This window comes from Sorex fumeus, unplaced genomic scaffold, assembly GCF_029834395.1.
Source record: "Sorex fumeus unplaced genomic scaffold, SorFum_2.1 ptg000033l, whole genome shotgun sequence".
NCBI classification, from domain to species: domain Eukaryota; kingdom Metazoa; phylum Chordata; class Mammalia; order Eulipotyphla; family Soricidae; genus Sorex; species Sorex fumeus.
The window spans coordinates 31,080,345-31,100,014 of record NW_026606090.1 but is presented as its reverse complement, the minus strand read 5'-3'; the positions used below and the strand labels follow the sequence as shown (position 1 = coordinate 31,100,014).

The window sequence follows — 19,670 nt, the reverse complement described above, 5'->3', positions numbered from 1 at the left end:
TCTCTGAATGCATTAGACTTCTTTAAAAAAAAAATCATGGATCAGGACCAGAAGGCTGAGAAAGACTGGAAGGTACCAGAGAATTAGATTCCAGATACCCTGAGCAGCAGAAGGAAGCATCAGTTTGGGTAGTTAAATGACTTATCTATTAACAAGAAATACATAAACACGGTACAGCAAAGTGAAGTGTAAGAGCACAAAACCCATATTCAAATGTTGCTTCCTCTGCAACTAATCCCACAAACTCAGGGGCTGCCAGAGTTAGGGTTTCTGCTCCTTGTCTCCTTCTCCCAAGGGGTAAGGAACATGTTATAATCTGCAAGTCTAGTGGCATAATGCTAAGATACTAATGTGCAGAAAGAAAATTATGAACTTGCTCACTGAAACCAAATCAGCCAGTTGTCTTCTGCCTGCACAGAAGGGCAGGGAAGGTGGGGAAATGTCTGTTAAACATATCAATCTATTTTGCAGGCCTGAGAGAAAGGACAGAGGTTAAGGTGCTTGCTTTGCAAGTGGCCAGCTCTGGTTTGATCCCTAGCACTGCCTATGGTCCATTGAGCATCACCGGCAATGATCCCTGAGCACAGAATTAAAACTGTGACCCTACAAAAAGACAGGTACCCGTAGAACCAAGATATCTGGGTTTAAGGAGGTATCGGGCATGGTATAAAAGAAGTTGTACGGTGTCCCTGCATGACCATCCAGAAACTGAAGGCTGCCTATAGAGATGTGAAAGTTGGCAACAGATGAAGCTGTCGGCATCTCCGGTTCAGCATCCTTAGCAGTGGAGTATGTGGATTCAACCTTATCTCAGAATCCTCATCAAGAACCATTCAAAAATGCTTAGAACTATATGCTGAATAATCATGCAAAGTTCCAGAGTGAAACTATGAGGGGATCCCTCCCAGCTCATGAGGCCCTTTATTACTCATTCTCTTTACTGGACTCATTTCAATTTATGCCTTGTATGAAAAAGTACAACATTCAAAAGGAAAAATCAGGAGGCTAGAACCGTAGTATAGTGGATGAAGTGCTTGTCTTGCAGGAGGCTGACCTGGGTAAAATCCCAAGCACCCCGTATGGTCCTCTGAGCCCTGTCAGGATTGATTTCTGAGCACACAGCCAGGAGCAAGCCCTGAGCACAGCTAACAGTGAATCCCTCCAACCCCCTCAACAGACACACAAAAGGAAATCAGAATCCCTGGATAGACAATAGATGCATCGAAAAGTATTACTTTTTAATCGTTTTTGTTTTGTGAAACTTATTTTACAGAGAATTTCGGCATCCTTTAGGACTTGGGAAAGAATGCTAAGATGCTCTACTATGGGCACAATGCTTTTTCTGTGCTGTGAATGAAGACACATGCCACTATTTCATGCATTGGCTCGTAGACCACAAAAGAAAATATAAGTATATTCAAGAAGTTCATCATAAATTTTAGGTCTATTTGTAAGGGGAGTTGAATATGCACATGCCCTGGAAACCTTCATTCTTGGAATGGGGATTTTCACTAGAATCATGCTTTTTTCGGTTTGATGTGATTCTTTTTGGGTAAGGGTAGCCATTGGTTTGAGAGAAACAATTGACGTGTATAGCAGTTATAATGATCTTAGCAACTTGTCATGACTCATCTCTTGCTATGCTGGTTCTCAGTATCACACATCTTGTGATTTTTGCAAGAAATTCATTAGAAAGCATGCTTCAAAATTACCTGGAGGGAAAGAGTTTTGGAAATAGACACACAATATGCTGCCTACCATGAAAAGATGAAGAAGACTGACAAAAGACACAATAATATCTAAACCTTCCTGAAGGAACACCTTTTCCAGAATCAAAGCCCAGAGTAAACTTTGCTTCTGTGAAATAGAAACAAGGCCGCTAAGCAATTAAAAAGAAGATTAACAACCTTAAATTATCTTCCCAGTGGGAACTTTTTGTACTTCACATACACATTCTGTGTGTGTGTAGAAAGAAGTAAATGCATATTAAAGTACAATTTTCATGAGGAATTGGTCTTACAATCATGTTCCTAACCTTATAAAAAAATTTTAAGTAATGAAAGTGTTGATCTTCGTCTTTTCACCCCGTAATACCTTAGGTCTAGAGTTGAAAGTGGTCTTTAAGCTTCTGTTGCTGTTGTTTTAGGGCCACCCCTGGCAGAGATCAGGGCTAACTCTTGCCTCTGTGCTTCCTGGTGGGACTCAAGGGATCAGATTCGGTACCAGGGATCAAACCCAGCTCAGGCTAGGTACAATGCAAGCACCTTACACACAATACTATATTTCGCTGGCCCCTGTTCCTTGAATTTTTTAAATATGTAGTGGCCAAAAACGTCTCAATAATGTGCTCAATAAAAGTGAACTTTAAATGTTTTTAGAATTTGCCTAAAGATCAGAATGGGATGAACACAATCGACTGGTGCAGTGACTAAGACTGGAAATCAGGGGCTAGCCAGACCCAAGAAGACTCAATAGGAGGTGACCAACTTGGAGAATGGTTTTCTTTCTCTGGGGGGCTCTTTCTCATTGCAATATTATTAATGGCATCTAAAAATCAATGCATTTTGAGTTGGGGCAAAAGAAGCATTTTAATCTAAAGGTTTTGGGGTTACTTGATTTTCAAAAAAATATTGGCCTTTATTTCTGCTACTGATCCTTTCTTTAGATTTTATCATGTTTTCAATGCATTAAAGCCGTATCTTGAAACTCTTGAGTTGCTTGTCTTTGTACCTTGAACTACTGCAATAAATGCAAGGTTTCTTTTGGTCTGATTATACAGCTTTAAGTTTTAACCGTACACTGCCTCACCTTTTATTCTTCTAATAAAAATTTCAGAAATCATTAAGTTTTTGAATTTCATTTAAAAAATCTGTAGGGGGGCTGGCACGATAGCACAGCGGGTAGGGCGTTTGCCTTGCACGTGGCGGACCCAGGTTCGATTCCCAGCATCCCATATAGTCCCCGGAGCACTGCCAGGAGTAATTCCTGAGTGCAGAGCCAGGAGTAACCCCTGTGGATTGCCGGGTGTGACCCAAAAAGCAAAAATAAATAAATAAATAAATATGTAGGAGAATATAACAGAGTACTAAATCTGAAGCTAACAATAATTTTTGTTTATATGTTTTAGCATATCATCATATTTCATATCTCCACATAACACAACACATATTTGAGGAAAGAAAATTTTCTGAGATTAAAAAACATCAACAACAACACTGCATCTCGCTGGAATTCTTTCTGCAGAACAGACATCTACCAGATTCACTGCAGTTCTCAAAAAGAGAAAAGAAAAAGTTATTAATTGAGTGTCTGAGAACTTAGGCAGGACAGGAAAATGCAAGGGAAATCCTTTATGACGACCAGTGAATACTGGCCCACCAACCAACTTAGACTGTTAAGACTTGCCAAGCTGGTCTATAACTTTACATGGTTAATATTGAGCCTCAGCCATGAGCCTGCTGTAATACAGAGTCCTGTGGTATGGAAAAAATCTGCTAAGACACCTCAACAGAATCGTAGGTAACATGTACCCAAACATTAATTTGGCAGTACACGGCAAAGATTTTGTTTCTTGCCATGGCTGTCCGCCGGACCTCTAAACCGGAGGTGTGGTGTGGAAAGACGCTCATCCCATTTCACCCTTCTCCCAATTCCACCCCAGCTCTCCCAACTCCAACTCCTCACTCCCTGTCCTCAGGGCATAGTTCACCCACAAGGTCGGAAATAACTGCTGTTTTGGGACACAAAGTTGTCCTGGTGGGTCCTCTACCCGTAGCTGGCTTTAAAATTAATGAGATTTTGGTTTCTAACAGTACTTAGTAACCACCCATACAATTCATGCATTGGAATTCACCAGTTTAAAGAGAGGTTCCAAACCCAGCAAACTACGTTTCTTACTAGGAACCATGTCAGCCCCCTTTATAGCTATTATATTTAGGGGTGACTGGATGTGAAAATATGAGAGGCTGGCTGTTTTTCTTGAGGGGGGGATAATGAAGATTGGGTGAGTGGTTTTCGGAATAAAAACACAAGAGCTCCAAGAGGGAGAGAGGTGGAGCTGATGATCTCAATACCCTTTCACCCTGAAAACACACACGGGACATGAAAACTTACTTGCCAATATTTTCAGGCAGGGACTGCAATGAGATGTCATTTACAGAAAGACATGTCAAATTCTGTAATTCAGGAAAGCTTTCTGGTAATCTAAAACAAACAAACAAAGGTTAATTACAAAAGAAAAGTGCATACTAGTATATACTAAATGTGAATAGAATCATTTCTTTCAACATGCTAATTAATGTAACTTCCTAAAATTCTATGACATATGACAACTTTTTGTTTATTTCAGGGCCATCCTTGGTGATGTTTAGGGACCTGGGAAGTGCTCTGGCATGCAAAGCAGTGTTTTCAATCACTGGTCTGCAGAAATCCCCTGCAAGTCCATGAAAATGTTATTGAACTACTATGCTAGGCACATGTACAATATGCCAATGTCAATAAGTGAACCAATCATTGAGACATGGCAAGGCTGTCCTATCTTCTACTTGAGACATTTATTCATAAGGAAATAAAACAAAGACTTAATCCAAATAGAAGACTGGCGATGGTAAACATGATAAATTCTTAGTGATCGGATGATCAAGAAATAAAGGGATTACATATCAAATGAACAATAAAAAGGGGGAAATGTTCTGAGAATCATGTGTGCACCCTGGGTGGGGGGAAGATGGAGTTGTTGCTGCTAAAAGTGCACAAAAGTGAAAATACAATGATTATGCAAAAATAAAGACAAATTTTAACCCAGAAGATTATATAAGACAGATGCTCAGAATATTTTTCCCAGAACAAATCTTTGGATTTCTCAGAACTGGTCAGGTTACAATTGCCATTTGAGAACATTTTTCTTTTAATTTGATTTAAGATGCCAATCATATTAGCTAATTATGTTTTACTATATTCTACATAATTTTTGTATTTCCCTTAGATTCTACAAAACTAATATTTCAAAACAAAATTATTGTTTAAAAAATGACAAAGTTTATGGTCAGTATTTCCATAGTTATTAGTACTTAGGAAGGGAGAAAAAAGCTAACTGAAGGCAAAAAGATCTCCACATGCTGAACACAGTGACAGTCCGTGCACACGAACATGCTCAGAGAGTAAACAGAAAACAGGTTTAATTTTTTTCAGGGCTGGAGGTGGGCAGAGGTGATCTAAAGATAAGCGTCTAAATTAGATTCTTTTCAGGTTTCTTTAAAAAAAAAAAACAACTAATCCTTCATTATTGTTTGATACATTTAATACAGGTAATCCCAAGCTTGAAGACAAATCCAGGCCTGCCAGACAAGAGTATTCACAGGGATTTCCATAAATATATCTTAAGAACCTTTTGCAAAGTTCTTTGACAAGAAGACCACGTCTATAACCTAACAGGGATAAGATGCTTGATATAATTAATAGGATGCACCCAACATATTTTGAGTTATTAAAAGGAACCACACCAATTTTATAAACTTGAAACTAGCTACGATTCTTTTAATTATAAGGAAAAAAATCAGAGTGCATTATTTTTTTTTTCAATTGGCTGCAAACATTACCAGTTACCATAGCGTATGAAGCACAGATCAAAAACTGAGAAGACGGAATTCTAGTCTGAAATGACACCCAGAGATTTCCTGGTCTCAAAAAAAAAAATGGTCAATTCACCTATTCAAGTTTCTGTTTCTTTAACCATAAGACAAGTAGGCTAAGCAAAATAATTTTTAAGTTGTCATCCACTCACTGAGATAGTTTAATTCTTAAAAGAACATGTCTGCCAATTAGAATGACTTTTATTTAAGAAACCTGTCAACTACGAGGCCAGGGTACAAAGTGAGCAAAACCTCACACAGTGTGTCATAGTCAAGAGAGTTCTGAGACAAAGGAGATGCACCTACAGATGTCGAGAAAGGAGAGCTTGAGGAGCAGAAATGGACACTAAGCAGCCGACGGTCTACGAACAGGAGCAGCATAATGAGTAGCGGCCAGACGGTGCAGGGGGCCGTGCAAAAAGGGGGGGTCTGGGCTTAGACCAGGCCAACAATGCCTGATCGCTAGCGCTGTTTACTCCAGAAGTTAAAGTCGGGTTGGACATACAACAATAAATTAACTCTCTCCATCTAGTTGGGGAGTGTTGGTCAAAGACATAGCTTGAATGTAAACCTTGAGTATTTGGGGAAAGCATGCAGAAACTGAAGGGAGAGTAACCAGGAAAAGACAAAAGGTAAGTAGATGAACCGTGGGGGGGGGTCTGGGGGAGAGTAGACCAGCACACGAAACAAGTAGTCTACCAACACCTGTACTACTGCAGAATGTGGTGTATGACAACCGAAGGCAAGGAAGTGGACAGACAAGTCAGGGCTGGTGCTGTGGTTCATCTCTTTCTTTTTTTTTTTTCCTGATTTCAGAAATTGAACCCAGGCCCTCGCACTTGCAAGACAAATTTTCTATAACTGAGTCACATCCCTGGTGTTTACCTCTATCATAGAGGAACAGGGAGCTACACTATGGTTTCAAGAGGGTCAACTGCAGGGACAATGGTCAAGAAAAAGGCCAGCTATTATGGTCCCCAAAATGGAACTGGCCTCAATGCCTGCTGACAGATGAAACTGGTGCCTTTTGTGACAGCACGGATGGAAATTGAGGCGGTTAAGTTTGGCAGCCAAAGACAACCGCCAGATAACTTTGATCACTTGTGGAATATAAATAACCAAAGCAAACAAAGTGCAAACCTACACAACACACAACAAACATTTCACAACACAATCTCACTCGGAAAAACACAATCTCTTTCAGAAAAGTGAAAAGCTAATGGTGCTGTAAAACTTAAACAAACCCTCACAACACAATCTCTCTTGGGCTATGAAGATAAGGTCGTGGCCAGAGAACGGTGGTACAGGGGTGGGGGGATTCTTGAGGACAGTGAGACTGCACTGGAACTCTGGTGGTGGGGGTTACGGTAAGGTTTTCATAGGAGTGAAGCTGTACTCTCAAAATGTCGTGATACTGGAAACCAGAGTAAACCAGGAAAATTCTATTTTAATGGTTAAAAACAGTCTTTTAAGAAGAAAGCAAGTTGTCGAGTATAAGATTACTGGACTTCAATTTTTCTTAAGAGTGAATGCTGTTAATTCGGTGAAATTCAAAGGAGAGAACGCGGGAATATATTAAACATATTTGTAATATATTTACTTGTTGAAGCTAAGGAGTTTATTTATGGGAGACACAAAACTTTCAAAAAAAGCATATCCCAGAATCCACAGAATAAGAGGGTCCAAGCAATTTTGAACTGGCTGAAATAAATCTCCAAATTTTGACCTCAGTTTTCCTTGGTCCTTAAAAAAAATAATAAATAAGAAGGGGAGGGAAGGGGAAAGGGTGGGCAGCGGTAGGGGGAGAGGAAGGGAATGGAAAGGAAGGGGAAAGGGAAGCAGGAAAGAAGGAGGGGAGTGGTAGGGAGAAAGAAAAGAGAAGGGGGAATGAGAAGGGGGAGGGACTAAATGAAAGGGGGAGGGGAAGAGGAAGAGGGAGGGGAGGGGAAGGACGGAGGGACAGAAGAGCAGTTCTTCCTGAGGCTGCGTCCACAGCGGTCTTGAGGAAACTTGAAAACCAACCCAGAGAGACCTCCGGAACACAGTGCAATGGGCCTTCCCTGCTTGGTCACACACAGGAAGCGACTTATTCATCCTGGGGACACAGGCCCCCGGGCGGCCAGCAGCCAGCAGGTACTCCGGGCAGTGTGTGCTTTCATCTCAACACAGGAAGGACAAAAGTGGGGCCGATACTAAACGGTGAGAGGTGGCTCGGACCCAAAGAAATCCTCTCAGCGATGAGGAAAGTGATGGTGCCGGTCAAGTTTCAAAACTCAAAATGGGAGGACAGATGGGAGCGTGCAGGGTCGGGGGCAGGGCAGAGAGACGGTCCAGGAATTATCTGCCTGATCCTGCCTAGGTCCCCAGCACCACAGCCTGTCCCCTGAACACAGAGCCAGGAGGAAGCCCTGGTGAGCAGCCCCAGGTATGCCCCCACCGAAAAATAAGTAGAATAAAACAACCGGAACAGGCATTAGAGAGAAAGCTGAGACAGTAAATATGTTTCAGTATTGGACTCAAGAAAAAAAAAAAGCTCCAATAAGACTTTTCTTATGAGCAATGTCTCTGGGAAATTTATCACTCAGAAGTCAATCCTATCACAAAAGAGACTGACAGATCGATCTACTTCTCAAATTTATCAGAGAAGTTACCTCAGAAGTGTGCTGCTCATTTCAGTTTTGAATACATATTACTCATAACTCCTAACGACATTCTTTTGATGGTCCATGGAGCGCCTTTCATTGCTCAGTGCTATTTATGAGGACATCTCTGTGGACCCCAGTCATGTCCAAGACAGCCGGCTACCTAGGTCCCTCCAAAATGCTTAACTGGTTGTAATCTTAAGTTGGTTCTCAAAAAAGAAATCTTTAGTACGAAAGAAGAAAACAAGCCAAACAGTTACCTGGTAAGTGGGTTTCCACTGAAGTCAGCGACCTGGAGTGCTTTACAGAATGAGATGCTTTCTGGAATTTCAGGTATATCTGTAAAAGTAGGGGGGGAGGGGAGGATCATTTACCACCACAGTTAACAGCTTCTCCCAGCCTCACCATCATTTTCCCAAACTGAGCAACACTGAAGTAGCCCAGTCAAGTTTGGGAACCTCTGCTTAAGATGAACCAGGGTCCTAAGAGAATTATCTGGGAATCATTACCTCTATTCAAATCAGACAAAGATTTCAAAAGTCTTTCTATTTACTCAACAGAAGGTATGTTTACAGAAGTACTTTAAAAGAAGAGTTTGCAAAAACAATTACCATTGATCATCATCACCATTCTAAAAGTCAGTGGCAGAGAGAGGCTGCAATTTGCATTAGGCTTTTTCCTCTTAAGTTTTCATGTGGCAGTACTAGTACAAACTATTTCAGAACATACCTTTTTAAATTATGTATTTTCTTCTAGTTATAAACATAACTACTTGGAAAACAAAGTCCAAAGAAGAATCTAAAAACCGCCAACACTTTCATCAACCAGAGATAACATCTGATGCTGGTATATTTTTTCTTAGCTGTCATATTTTTTCTTAGCATACAGACAGAAAGTACATGTATGACTATATGAATAGACTTCACTTCAAATATAATCTAGTAATAGATCCCTGTCTGGTTTTTTTTTGGTCACAGATCACAGATCACAGATCATCCTGTTATTCGTCGATTGCCTCGAGCAGGCCCCAGTAAGGTCTCCTTCATCCTGGCCCTGAGGTTATATTCAAGACTCTTTTAGGAGAATGAGACCCATCATTGTTACTGGTATTTGGCATATTGGGTACACCATGGGGAGTTTGCCAGACTCTGCTGTGTGGACAGGCTACATTCGGTAGCCTGCCAGTTTGTCAAAGTAGAAATGAGATGTCATAATAAGATGTCGTGCAGCCGCGAATGCGGCTGCGCAGTTCCGGGAGCTGGTTTTTATAGTCTCAGAGTCTTGGCCGCTGATGGGATTACATGGCGCCAGGGGGCCAGGTGGTGGGTGTGACCCCCGCCTACTGGAATTTGGAGGATCTGGGTGGAGGATGCTCGACTCCAATCCGAGTAGGCTGGGAGATCTCAGCCCCGGAACCCACGTGGCTTTGTCCCTCTGCCAGTACCTTCATGTGTGCAGAGAGAGGTCTCAGCATGGTGGTGGCTGGTCCTGGAGGTCTTTGGCTGCCGGAGCCCTGGTCGGGGCGGGGAGGAAAGCTCAACCCGCTCCCCTCCAAGGGGCCCTGGCGAGGAACAGCCAGGCGCGGGGGCAGGAGACTGCACTGTTCTCATCTGGGAGCTGGATTTTATAGTCTCTGAGTCTTGGCCGCTGATGGGATTACACGGCGCCAGGGGGCCAGGTGGTGGGTGTGACCCCCGCCTACTGGAATTTGGAGGATCTGGGTGGAGGATGCTCGACTCCAATCCGAGTAGGCTGGGAGATCTCGGCCCTGGACCCCGCGTGGCTTTGTCCCTCTGCCAGTACCTTCATGTGCGCGGAGAGTGGTCTCAGCATGGTGGTGGCTGGTCCTGGAGGTCTTTGGCTGCCGGAGCCCTGGTCGGGGCGGGGAGGAAAGCTCAACCCGCTCCCCTCCAAGGAGCCCCGGGGAGGACAGCCAGGCGCGGGGGCAGGAGACTTTTTTTTTGCACTTAACATTATTTCACAAACATTTTCCCTGCGATTATTTTTCCAAATAGTGTGCCATTCTTCCACCCAAAAAGACCACTGTGTATTTTTTCATACTTCACTTAATCAATCCCCTGCTGCTGGACATTTAGGTTGTTTCCAAGTTCCTGATGTTATAATTATATTGATGTCCACTTCTGATTATTTCTTTAGGCTAAGTTCCCAGAAATGTAATTACTATGTCAAAGGTATTAGCATCTCTCTAGCACTTATTAACTATGGTTAAATTGCCCTAGAGGGGGGTAAGTCATACCTATTTAGAACATCCATCAGCCTCTGCAAGGTTTTCAATCCAACATCTGTCTCCTTTGTTTCTCTTCAAAAATTTTTATAGCAGTAAACCCAGACAGTGCGAGGGTGAGGGCAGGAAGGACAGACAAGTTGGGGGTCAAATTCAGGGACCCCCACATGCCAGAAATGTGATCAGGCACTGGAGCTATCTCCCTGAGTTTGCTTCTCTTCAATTTTAATATGTGATTTTTAGAAAGTCAATGTCATAGGCAAAGTAGCCCGGCAATGCTTCTCATTATACCTCTTTTGTCACTAATGAGGCTTAAGAGCTTTCCCCACATTTATTGGCCACTAAATACTATGATTTTGAATAACCAAAATGGTTACTTTAAAATACTCTTTCTCTTGGTACAAAAACCTGAGATTATAGCTCTTTATTATAGCCATAAAGGGCTAGTTTACAGCAGTCAATCTTAAGAACTTTTGGACATGTTAACACTAAGAAAAGCCGAAACAGAAAAGCTTCTTCTGGTTCCATGCTCCTTCTTCCATCAGTTTGACAAATGCCAGCTGAGCCCATGTATATTATTAATGTTTCTAAAGTGGGGGGGAGGGACAAGGAGAAGGAAAACAATAAAGCGGGGAGAAATGGAAGCCCTGGCTCAACCATAACCAAGAAACAGAATCAATCAAACTTGACTCAAATTTAAAAGCTCAAAATATGCAAATATGTGGGTATGTCATCTTCACTCTTATTTTCTGCCTTGCAAGGTCATACAGATCGTAAATAACATACACTGCGATCCTAGCTTCAAATCTGTGTCATAAATATCTATCTTTTCAGAGAGAACTTATGCACAGTTGAGTGTGGAAGAGGTTTATAAAACACACAAATATTTGTAGGCCCCGCAGTATAAACACACCTATTACAACTTTACATCTTGCCAGAAATCATTTTCATTTCCATTATGGAAGATGGACTCTTAAGGTTTAGAGAAAGGAAGACGGTGTTCACTAGAGGTCTGTTTCACTGAGTGCCAGTCTGGTACTCCGCTGTGCCACCCAGACTGAATGAACAGAGCTGATTCGCTCGGGAACGCATTCTTACCCAACAACACCCCAATGAGGATGCTGGCCTCATTCTGTGAGGGGCTGGTCAGACTCTGTGCCCTCTTCTCCCACCCCTGCAGGTCCTGGGAAGAAGTTTGTTCTCGTAAGACTGAGGTCCAGTCACCTCACACATACCAAAGAAGAAGACAGAATTGAGATTTAATAAAAAGTACATTACATGGCATTCTGCTCTATCAAGAGATAGAGAGAAGACATGTATGTCAGTCAGGCAGAAGCCCTTACTTTCTCTATCGCTGATGCTTGGAAAGACGGACAAACCAAGGGAACACAGGAATAGCAGATGCAGGAAGCTCTGGTCCAGACTGCTGAGAGATGTAGGGGTCCGAGGATAACAATAGCAACTGCCAGGCAACACACTGATTCAGTACAGGAGCTGACTACAAGGTTTATTGTACGGAGAGTTACTCCGTCTAAACTGCTGGCTAAGAAATACTTTGGATGTAAAGATTAAGTTTTTCAGATGACAACTGCAAGTACTGATTACCAGTTTGGCTTGGGCGAGTTACAACAGAGAGAGAGAGAGAGAGCGAGAGAGAGAGAGAGGAGAACATCCTTTTATTCTCAAATACCAACCAAAATATCATCTCCTTGGGGTCTCTTTCCTGGGGCCCAAGTTTAGACTTGCTTACAGGGTTTACCTCTGTAAGATCCTTGTAAGACCTGTCAGACTTGGGATTCAATAATGGTTAGTTGAAGGAGATCACCCTTGATAAAGATGAACTCACTGGGAAGAAAGACCACATTAGCACTGTCTGTTGTATTCCCTAAATTGGCAGAGCATTAAGCAGAGTCAATGGGTTCTGAGTAGTACAAAAATGAGAAACAGACACTTTCAAGTTTCCTCAGGACAGGTCATTCCTTCCATTGAGTCATGAAACACCTCCACTGGCTCAATATTACTTCCACTTTACCAGTGAGAAAAGTGCTCAGTCCCGGTTCTCTTTCAAGAAATAGTAAAATTTTACATGTGTGTACAGTCATAAAATTAACACGGCATGTATATATACACATACATTCACACATGCACAAATGGGTAGGTTTGCTCTCTCAATGAGGCTGGCCTAACTTTGTACCATTGAAGATTATACTTTGAATTCTTTCGAACCTCCTCTCTAACCACTCATATTCAATTCCAAATCCTTCTCACAGGTGCCTGCTCCCTCTCCCTCTCTCTCTCCTTCTCTTTCTTCCTTTCCCTTTCCCTCGCCCTCACTCCACTCATCACTATCAAGCTAGCTCTGGCCGCAATTATCTTGATGACTATGCGGAACCAGGGATCAAGCTGAGGTGACCTCTTTCTTAGTCTCTCCACCTACCTGATTCATTTACCATCATATTAGACAGTCGGAAGAACAATCTGGAGCCCTTTTCCAAGTCTACAAGGTTTGTGTCTCTAGGCAAACAATTAAGTCTACCTGTACCCTAATTTCCTTATCTGTGAAACACATCACAGGCAGATTATTTTTAAATAACGCCAGCATATCATACCTGAACATCTGCAGAAGTTCAGAGAAGGGAGAAAACTAGACAAAGGAAGCTTCTCTTTCATGCCATGGTCACTCCAACAGAAGCACAAGCATGAATGTGAATTTTGGAAGCAGTGGGGCACCCTAGGTAAACTGTGATTGACAGTACAATTTGTCTTGAACTTCGGGATTCCATCTGAGAGTATCTGGAGAGGTTACGAAGTTATCTTGCAAGCCTATTACCAAATGCCATGTGGATCATTTTCAAAATGAATTTGCTAGGCAAGGAGTTTCTTCTTCTAAAAAGGAGGCAAATCCTGATTCCAATTTAAGGGTATGAATAAAGGGACATAAATGAAGCTTGTGGCACACTCTAGTTAAACTTTTTATTAATGGAGGGAGGCGGGAACAGACAACGTAGCTCAGCAGGCTGAGCACATGCTTTCCCCATCGGAGGCCCAGTTCAATCCCCTGTCGAGGGTGTCAGCACACCAGAAGTATTCCCTGAGCACCAAGTATGGCCCCATGTCCTTCCCAAACCCAAAATAATGGTTAGGGATCAGTGAAGAGGATCATTATTTTCCACTGAAAATCAAATAATTACACAGTTGTACTTAATAAAAATATTAAATCTTGGGGTCAGAGAACCAAGACAGCAGTTACAGCACTTGACCTGCATGCAGCTGACCCCAGTTTGATCTCTGGTTCCACATATGGTTCCCTGAACCAGTACGGCCAAGAGTGATTCCTAAGTGAAGAAAGAGTTAAGGGGAAGCCTTAAACATTGTAAGTAATATCCTCAAAAGTAAACCAAACCAAATGATGGTGGGTCTGGGTAAGGCCTTGCATACAGCCAACTGGGCTTTTATCTCTGGCACTGCCCACACACCGCCAGGAGTGATCCCTGAGCACAGAGCCAGGAGTAAACCCTAAGCACAACCGGGTGTGGCCCAAAGAAGAGCCTCACCGCACTCAGAGACCTTCACCCAGTGCACCTTCGTCGTGAAACCACCTGAGCCTTACTGAGCTCTCTGAGCACCAGGAAACCGTCCCGGGCTCAAGGGCTTACAGAGCCCACAGGCAAAGAGGTGAGGACTTGTCCGTGGACTCCTTCCCCACCTGCTCTATTTCCAACGCATGTTGCTTTGTCTTTTAAAGGAATGAATGAGGCCGGGGTGGGAGCGATGACTCCGCAGGCTGGAGCACATGCTCTGCCGGCAGGCAGCCCAGGTTCAAAACCTCCAAGCCACTCCACAGTGCTCTGAGCCCTGCGAACTGCCAAGTTTGCCCCAAGTGCTGTCTGTTTGCGTGCTACTTTTAAGAAGAAGAAAGGCGTGGGGTCAGGAGAAACTTCACAGCCCCTGCCGCTGGTGCCGAGAGCCCCGCCGGAGTCACCGCTCTGAGTCTCCACCACCCGGGAGGAGCACCCACCCTCCGTGCTGGCTCTTTACCCTCTGGTTAAATTAAATAACTCTATTTTCAAAGACAGAATAAAAATAACAAGAGATTTATAGTATGTGAGGGGGGGGGAGGTCACCCCTGGTGGTATTCAGAGGCTACTCCTAGCTCTGTGCTTGGGGTCAGTTTGAGAGTGCTCAGGGGTCTTCTTCATGGTGATGAAGGCTGAGTTGGGGCTCGCTGCAGATGAGCATAGTGCCTCAATTCCACCACTAACGTCTCTGGGTGACATTGGACTTTAATTCTGTGGCACAATTCATCTTTCCCAATTGATTATGACTTAGTATTGAAATTAAATTAAGTACTTGGTCAAGTTCAGAATATTTGAGTTCATAATTATCTCTCTCTTTTTTTTCTCTCTTTGGGTCATACCCGGCGTTGCATAGGGTTTGCTCCTGACTCATGCACTCAGGAATTACTCCTGCCGGTGCTCAGGGGACCATATGGGATGCTGGAAATCGAACCCGGGTCAGCCGTGTGCAAGGCAAACATCCTACCCACTGTGCTATCGCTTCAGCCCCATAATTATCTCTTGCTTAATACAGTTCCCACACTAGGGAAAAAATGCAGTAAGCATAGCTGACAAAAAGCACTAATAGGGTGTCATAAATTTTCAATGAGATGTAAGATGCCAGCTGCCCAATACTTCGCCCTCCTGGAGAGCACTTGTTCAAAGGTGAGTATGAAAACTTCTCCCAACATTTTGCTCCCTAGACATGCAGCCTCACTCAGCTCAGGGATGTATCTCTGGTTCCCACTGTCTTCCTTTACTGAGATAGTGAGTAAGGATGACGTACCACACTGGACCTGGAATCAGAAGACATATCCCAGGGCCAGTATCCCTACTTAACAGAGTTGTAAACTTCAACTGCTCTGAGCCTGTTTCCTCATGAGTGGGGTTTTTGCATGCTCTGACTCATTCACCAAGCAAGACAAGGGGTGCTCAAGAAGCCTGGGGCCCCCTGGGAATTCTCAACCAACCAGGCCAGCAGTTCAATGCAAGGGCCTGAGGGTACAGTGCTACTTGGCTGCTGTGGGGCTAGGGATGACCAAGTCACTGGAGGAAGTCGTAGGGTCTTCCAGAGACACACCAGTGGTGTTCAGGGGGTCCTGTGGTGCTGAGAATTGAACCAGGGCCAGCCATATGCAAGGGCAGTAACTTACTGCTTGCTCTCTCTGATCCTGATGAATATTCTTGTTCACGCTTGGCTCTTCAAATACCAGTGCCACTCTTGGGAAGCATGTGCACTATGACCCGCGCTGGCCAAGGCCACTGTGCTGACGTGTGCAGAGCAGAGCTCCGCTCCCGGCCCATCTGCCTCCCAGCTCAGGAAGACAGTGAAAGGGTGGCTGGCAAGACAGACAGGAGCAGCGCTGTATGTGATGGCACATACCCGGTGCCCGAGGAGACCACACGGAGAGACAGGGAGGGCAAACTCACAGGCCTGAGAGCCCGAGCTACCCCTGGCCACCAGGGAGGTCGAACTGCAGCTGAGGAAGCAAATCAAACTCCTATTACGGGGCGGGAGAGGCAGAGGGAGGAACTGAGGAGCTTGGAGAGAGCTTCACAGAGGCGACCCAGCAGGAAGGGAGACGAAGACTACTTGGAACTCACTTTCGTCTTGGGGATGACACAAAGCAGGTAGTTTGAGGGGAAGCCAAGAGACTGAGGAGCCAGTGGATAAGCAGGAGGCGGTGGATACAGAGGAGGGGCGTGTGAGACCGCGGCTGCCCAGCACAGGTCGGAGACACCGTTCACTGTTGGCAAGAGGAATGAATGAAGAGCTGATGCCGTTCTCTGAACAGGCAGCCAAATTTGTTCGTTGAAAGGGACTGACTGCTATTTGGACAGAGCACTGTCTGTCTATTTTGACTGCCATCTGTCCTGACTGGGAAGGGGTCTGGTTGGAGTGGGAGTGTTGAAATCTCTCGGTCTTTTCTTCAATAACAACCATTTTTCTTAATCGAAATACAAAGATTACAACCTTGCCTCGGAGTTCCAGTCATAGAAATATACCCCACTCCAGGTTTCTCAGACAGGTGAGGCAGGTATGCCTTCCAAACACCCAGGAATAGAGAAGAAGGGGGGTTGTAGCTTGAAGAGAAACACAAGGGCCAGGGGGAGAGTTGCAGCAACGGGGCGCAGTTAAGGTGGTTGCCTTGCACGTGGCCCACCTGGTTTGTTCCTGGGCACCTCGGATGGTTCCTGGAACTCCACCAGGAGTAAGCCTTGAGCACAGCCAGGTGTGCCACCCCCCCCAAAAAAAATTGCAAAACAAAACCAATAAAAAAAAGGAAAATTCACCTTTTTTGGTAGGAATGTGGAGTTGGAAAATCTGTGTTGTGTGCAGAGCCACAGAGAAGTGAGTGGACAGGAAGAACACTGCAGAAGCTGACTCCTGTCTGTGCTCAGGTGACCAAAGGCAACGTGGGTAGTGTTCAGTATGGGGGGATCTGAAGTGTGAAGACGGGAGAATCGTGACTCCAAGGAGGGACGGGAAGGTGGCCAGGGGGCAAGAAAGCCTAAACATTGAGAGCAGTCTCTTGGGATGAGACCCGCCGATTTGCAGCAGAGGCAAATTGTAGGATAATACTGTTTGTCCTTTCTGCCTTGCCACAGGGAGCTTACGTTTGCTGGGTTACTCCCACCACAGTGCTCCCATTCCTGTGTTTAGTTGTAATCTCTTTCTTTTTTTTCTCCTTACATCCTTTGCACGGTTAGTTACTTCAGAGCAATAACTCTTTGTGTGGACACAGGAAGACAGTTAAAAAGACAAGCCTGTAACTTGGGAGCTAACTGACACCAGATAATATTTACTCCTGGGCATCTGTTTTCTCAACTTAAGCTCAGTTGCCCTTACTTCTTAGCACCCAAAAGCAGGGTCCTGACGAGGGACTGGATGGACCCAGGGCAAGCGTTTAGCTACCCTGACATCAAAACGGGCCTGGCCAAAGTGCCGTAACACTTAACTGTAAGTTCAGAGCATGGTCTTGGACAAATTCTGTCATGATCCAAAAAGGAACATCTAAATTAGGACCCTGCTAGGGTTAGGAAAGATTCATCTGGTCTGAGCACTGTAGTCTGAGATCTACAGCGAGATGTTCCCAGGAGAGGCACCCTACAAGCTTAGTGTAGGGTGTACTGTAGTGTACTGTAGTATACTGTGTAGACACAGGACTATAGTGTACTGTGTCCATACAAAATAACTAATGTTAAGAAGTAGAATTAAGGTGTTAATTAATATGTTAATTAAGTTACTGTTCTAAGGAGAAGAGAAAGACAATATTTACAAGTTAATAGAGTCTGATTAGGAGATAAAGTGATTCACCAGTTGGGGAAGTAGAGCACAAAGAGGTTCTAAGGAGTGAAAGCACTGAGATGGGAGTAACCCAGTAAGCCTAAACTCCCTATGGCAAGGCAGAAAGGACAAACCAATGTTATCTGACCAGCAAATGGCAAAAATCCTATGGTCCCAGGCAAGAAGCAGGTCACCACCACAGTAAAAACTAGTCTCAGCAAAAAATCAAACAAACAAAAAAACAAGAATAAAACAAAATAACATTGCATCTGCCAGCCAGTGCTGCAAGGCGAGGGCCGGGTGGTCTTGTGGGCATCGAATGTGGGACCCGATTATGTATGAAAACCTTGAATCAAGGCCTGGCCAAAGGCAGGATTCAACCAACACAGGGAATCCACAAAGCACAGAGAAGAAAGCACGCGTGCTTGGAGGAAGAGACGCTGACGGGCTGTAGTAAAATGCTGAATGTTGTGACTTTGGGCACACTCGGTACACCGTGTTGCTTCATTTAGAATTATTTACTACTTGGGTAAAACAAGGTCCTTGTGTGCCAAGCAGGCTGGCTGAGGAAGACAGTCTGAGGACTGCGCTGCAGGCTGCCTGACTCAACCCTGCTTAAAAATATCTGGGATTGTCAAACAAGACTAAATATGAAGGCACGATCCAAGACTGCATTTGCTGCCACAGCTGTTCCCCTGGGGGGTGCAGGAAAAGAGAGGATGCTGAACGGCGGGTTTCTGCAAAGGCTTCATCTCATTTATCATATTATTCCAGTGCCCACAGACCCACCCAGGAGGCAGCCAGTCTCACAGACAAAGACGTAAGGAAGCCCCACCAGCCTTTCCAGGGCTTGTGAAGGGAGTGAGCTGGGCCAGCTCAAAAGGGTGGACAGAGAAACCTTTGTCCGTGTTCTACTTTGGGTACTTGTGCTAAGCACAAAACTTTCCTAGTCTGGGAGGTTTTCACCTAACTCCAGCCATAATTACCAAAATAACCTTTAACATCTCAGGTTTTCCTCCTCCCCAGCAGAGCTGGTTAAAACACAAACATATCTTTTAAAAAATAAAGAAAAGAAAAAACACACAAACACTTTGGATATAAGATTCTAATTCAAATTCGCATATATACACAAAACTCTGGCACCAAGTAAAATACCAAACACCCCCCCCCCAAAAAAAAGAAAAAATAGAAAGCACTGACCGTCCTATAAAACAATGCAAACAGTTTGGCATTCTTTTCTTTTCTTTTCTTTTCTTTTTTCTTTTTTGGGTCACACCCGGCCATGCACAGGGGTTACTCCTGGCTCTGCACTCAGGAGTTACTCCTGGCGGTGCTCAGGGATGCTGGGAATCAAACCCGGGTCGGCCGCGTGCAAGGCAAACGCCCTACCCGCTGTGCTATCGCTCCAGCCCCTTGGCATTCTTTTTAATGACCCACCTCCCACAATAAAATATATATGACTCTGACTGATGGTAAAACTGTAACTAAACATCCAAAACTAAAACCCAAAACGGAAAAGTATTTGCATTCATCAACTATTATAATACTGAATCAAAATTAGTTCATTTAAATTCTTCTCAATAACATGCACACAACAAAAAAAAATCACAACTGGTATTAATATTGAAATTCTCTTAGGTTAATGGCATTTGCAATCTTTTGATCCAAAAATAAAGTCTCTTTCATCTTCCCTAGACCCCAAGAATCTTAACCTCCTCTGAAGTCAAGTTCGCCCCTGCAACTAGGTGAGACCCACGTTTTAGGTGAAGAGCAAAGGGCCTGGCTTATATTGCCTTGGGAAATGCACCA

General features: G+C 44.0%; 1 protein-coding gene across 2 annotated transcripts in view; it reads right to left on the bottom strand.

The window, feature by feature from the left end:
* The window catches only part of LRRC1 (leucine rich repeat containing 1), a 145,365-nt gene that overhangs the window by 48,677 nt on the left and 77,018 nt on the right, over window positions 1-19,670 (bottom strand). The window contains exons 3-4 of one of the 2 annotated variants that reach the window (XM_056116767.1): window positions 8,533-8,611; window positions 4,114-4,203 (exon numbers count right to left, since the gene is read on the bottom strand). In XM_056116767.1, the coding sequence (XP_055972742.1) occupies window positions 4,114-4,203; window positions 8,533-8,611 (169 nt within the window). The remainder of the gene's footprint in view (window positions 1-4,113; window positions 4,204-8,532; window positions 8,612-19,670) is intronic. The other variant, XM_056116768.1, reaches the window with a different exon arrangement.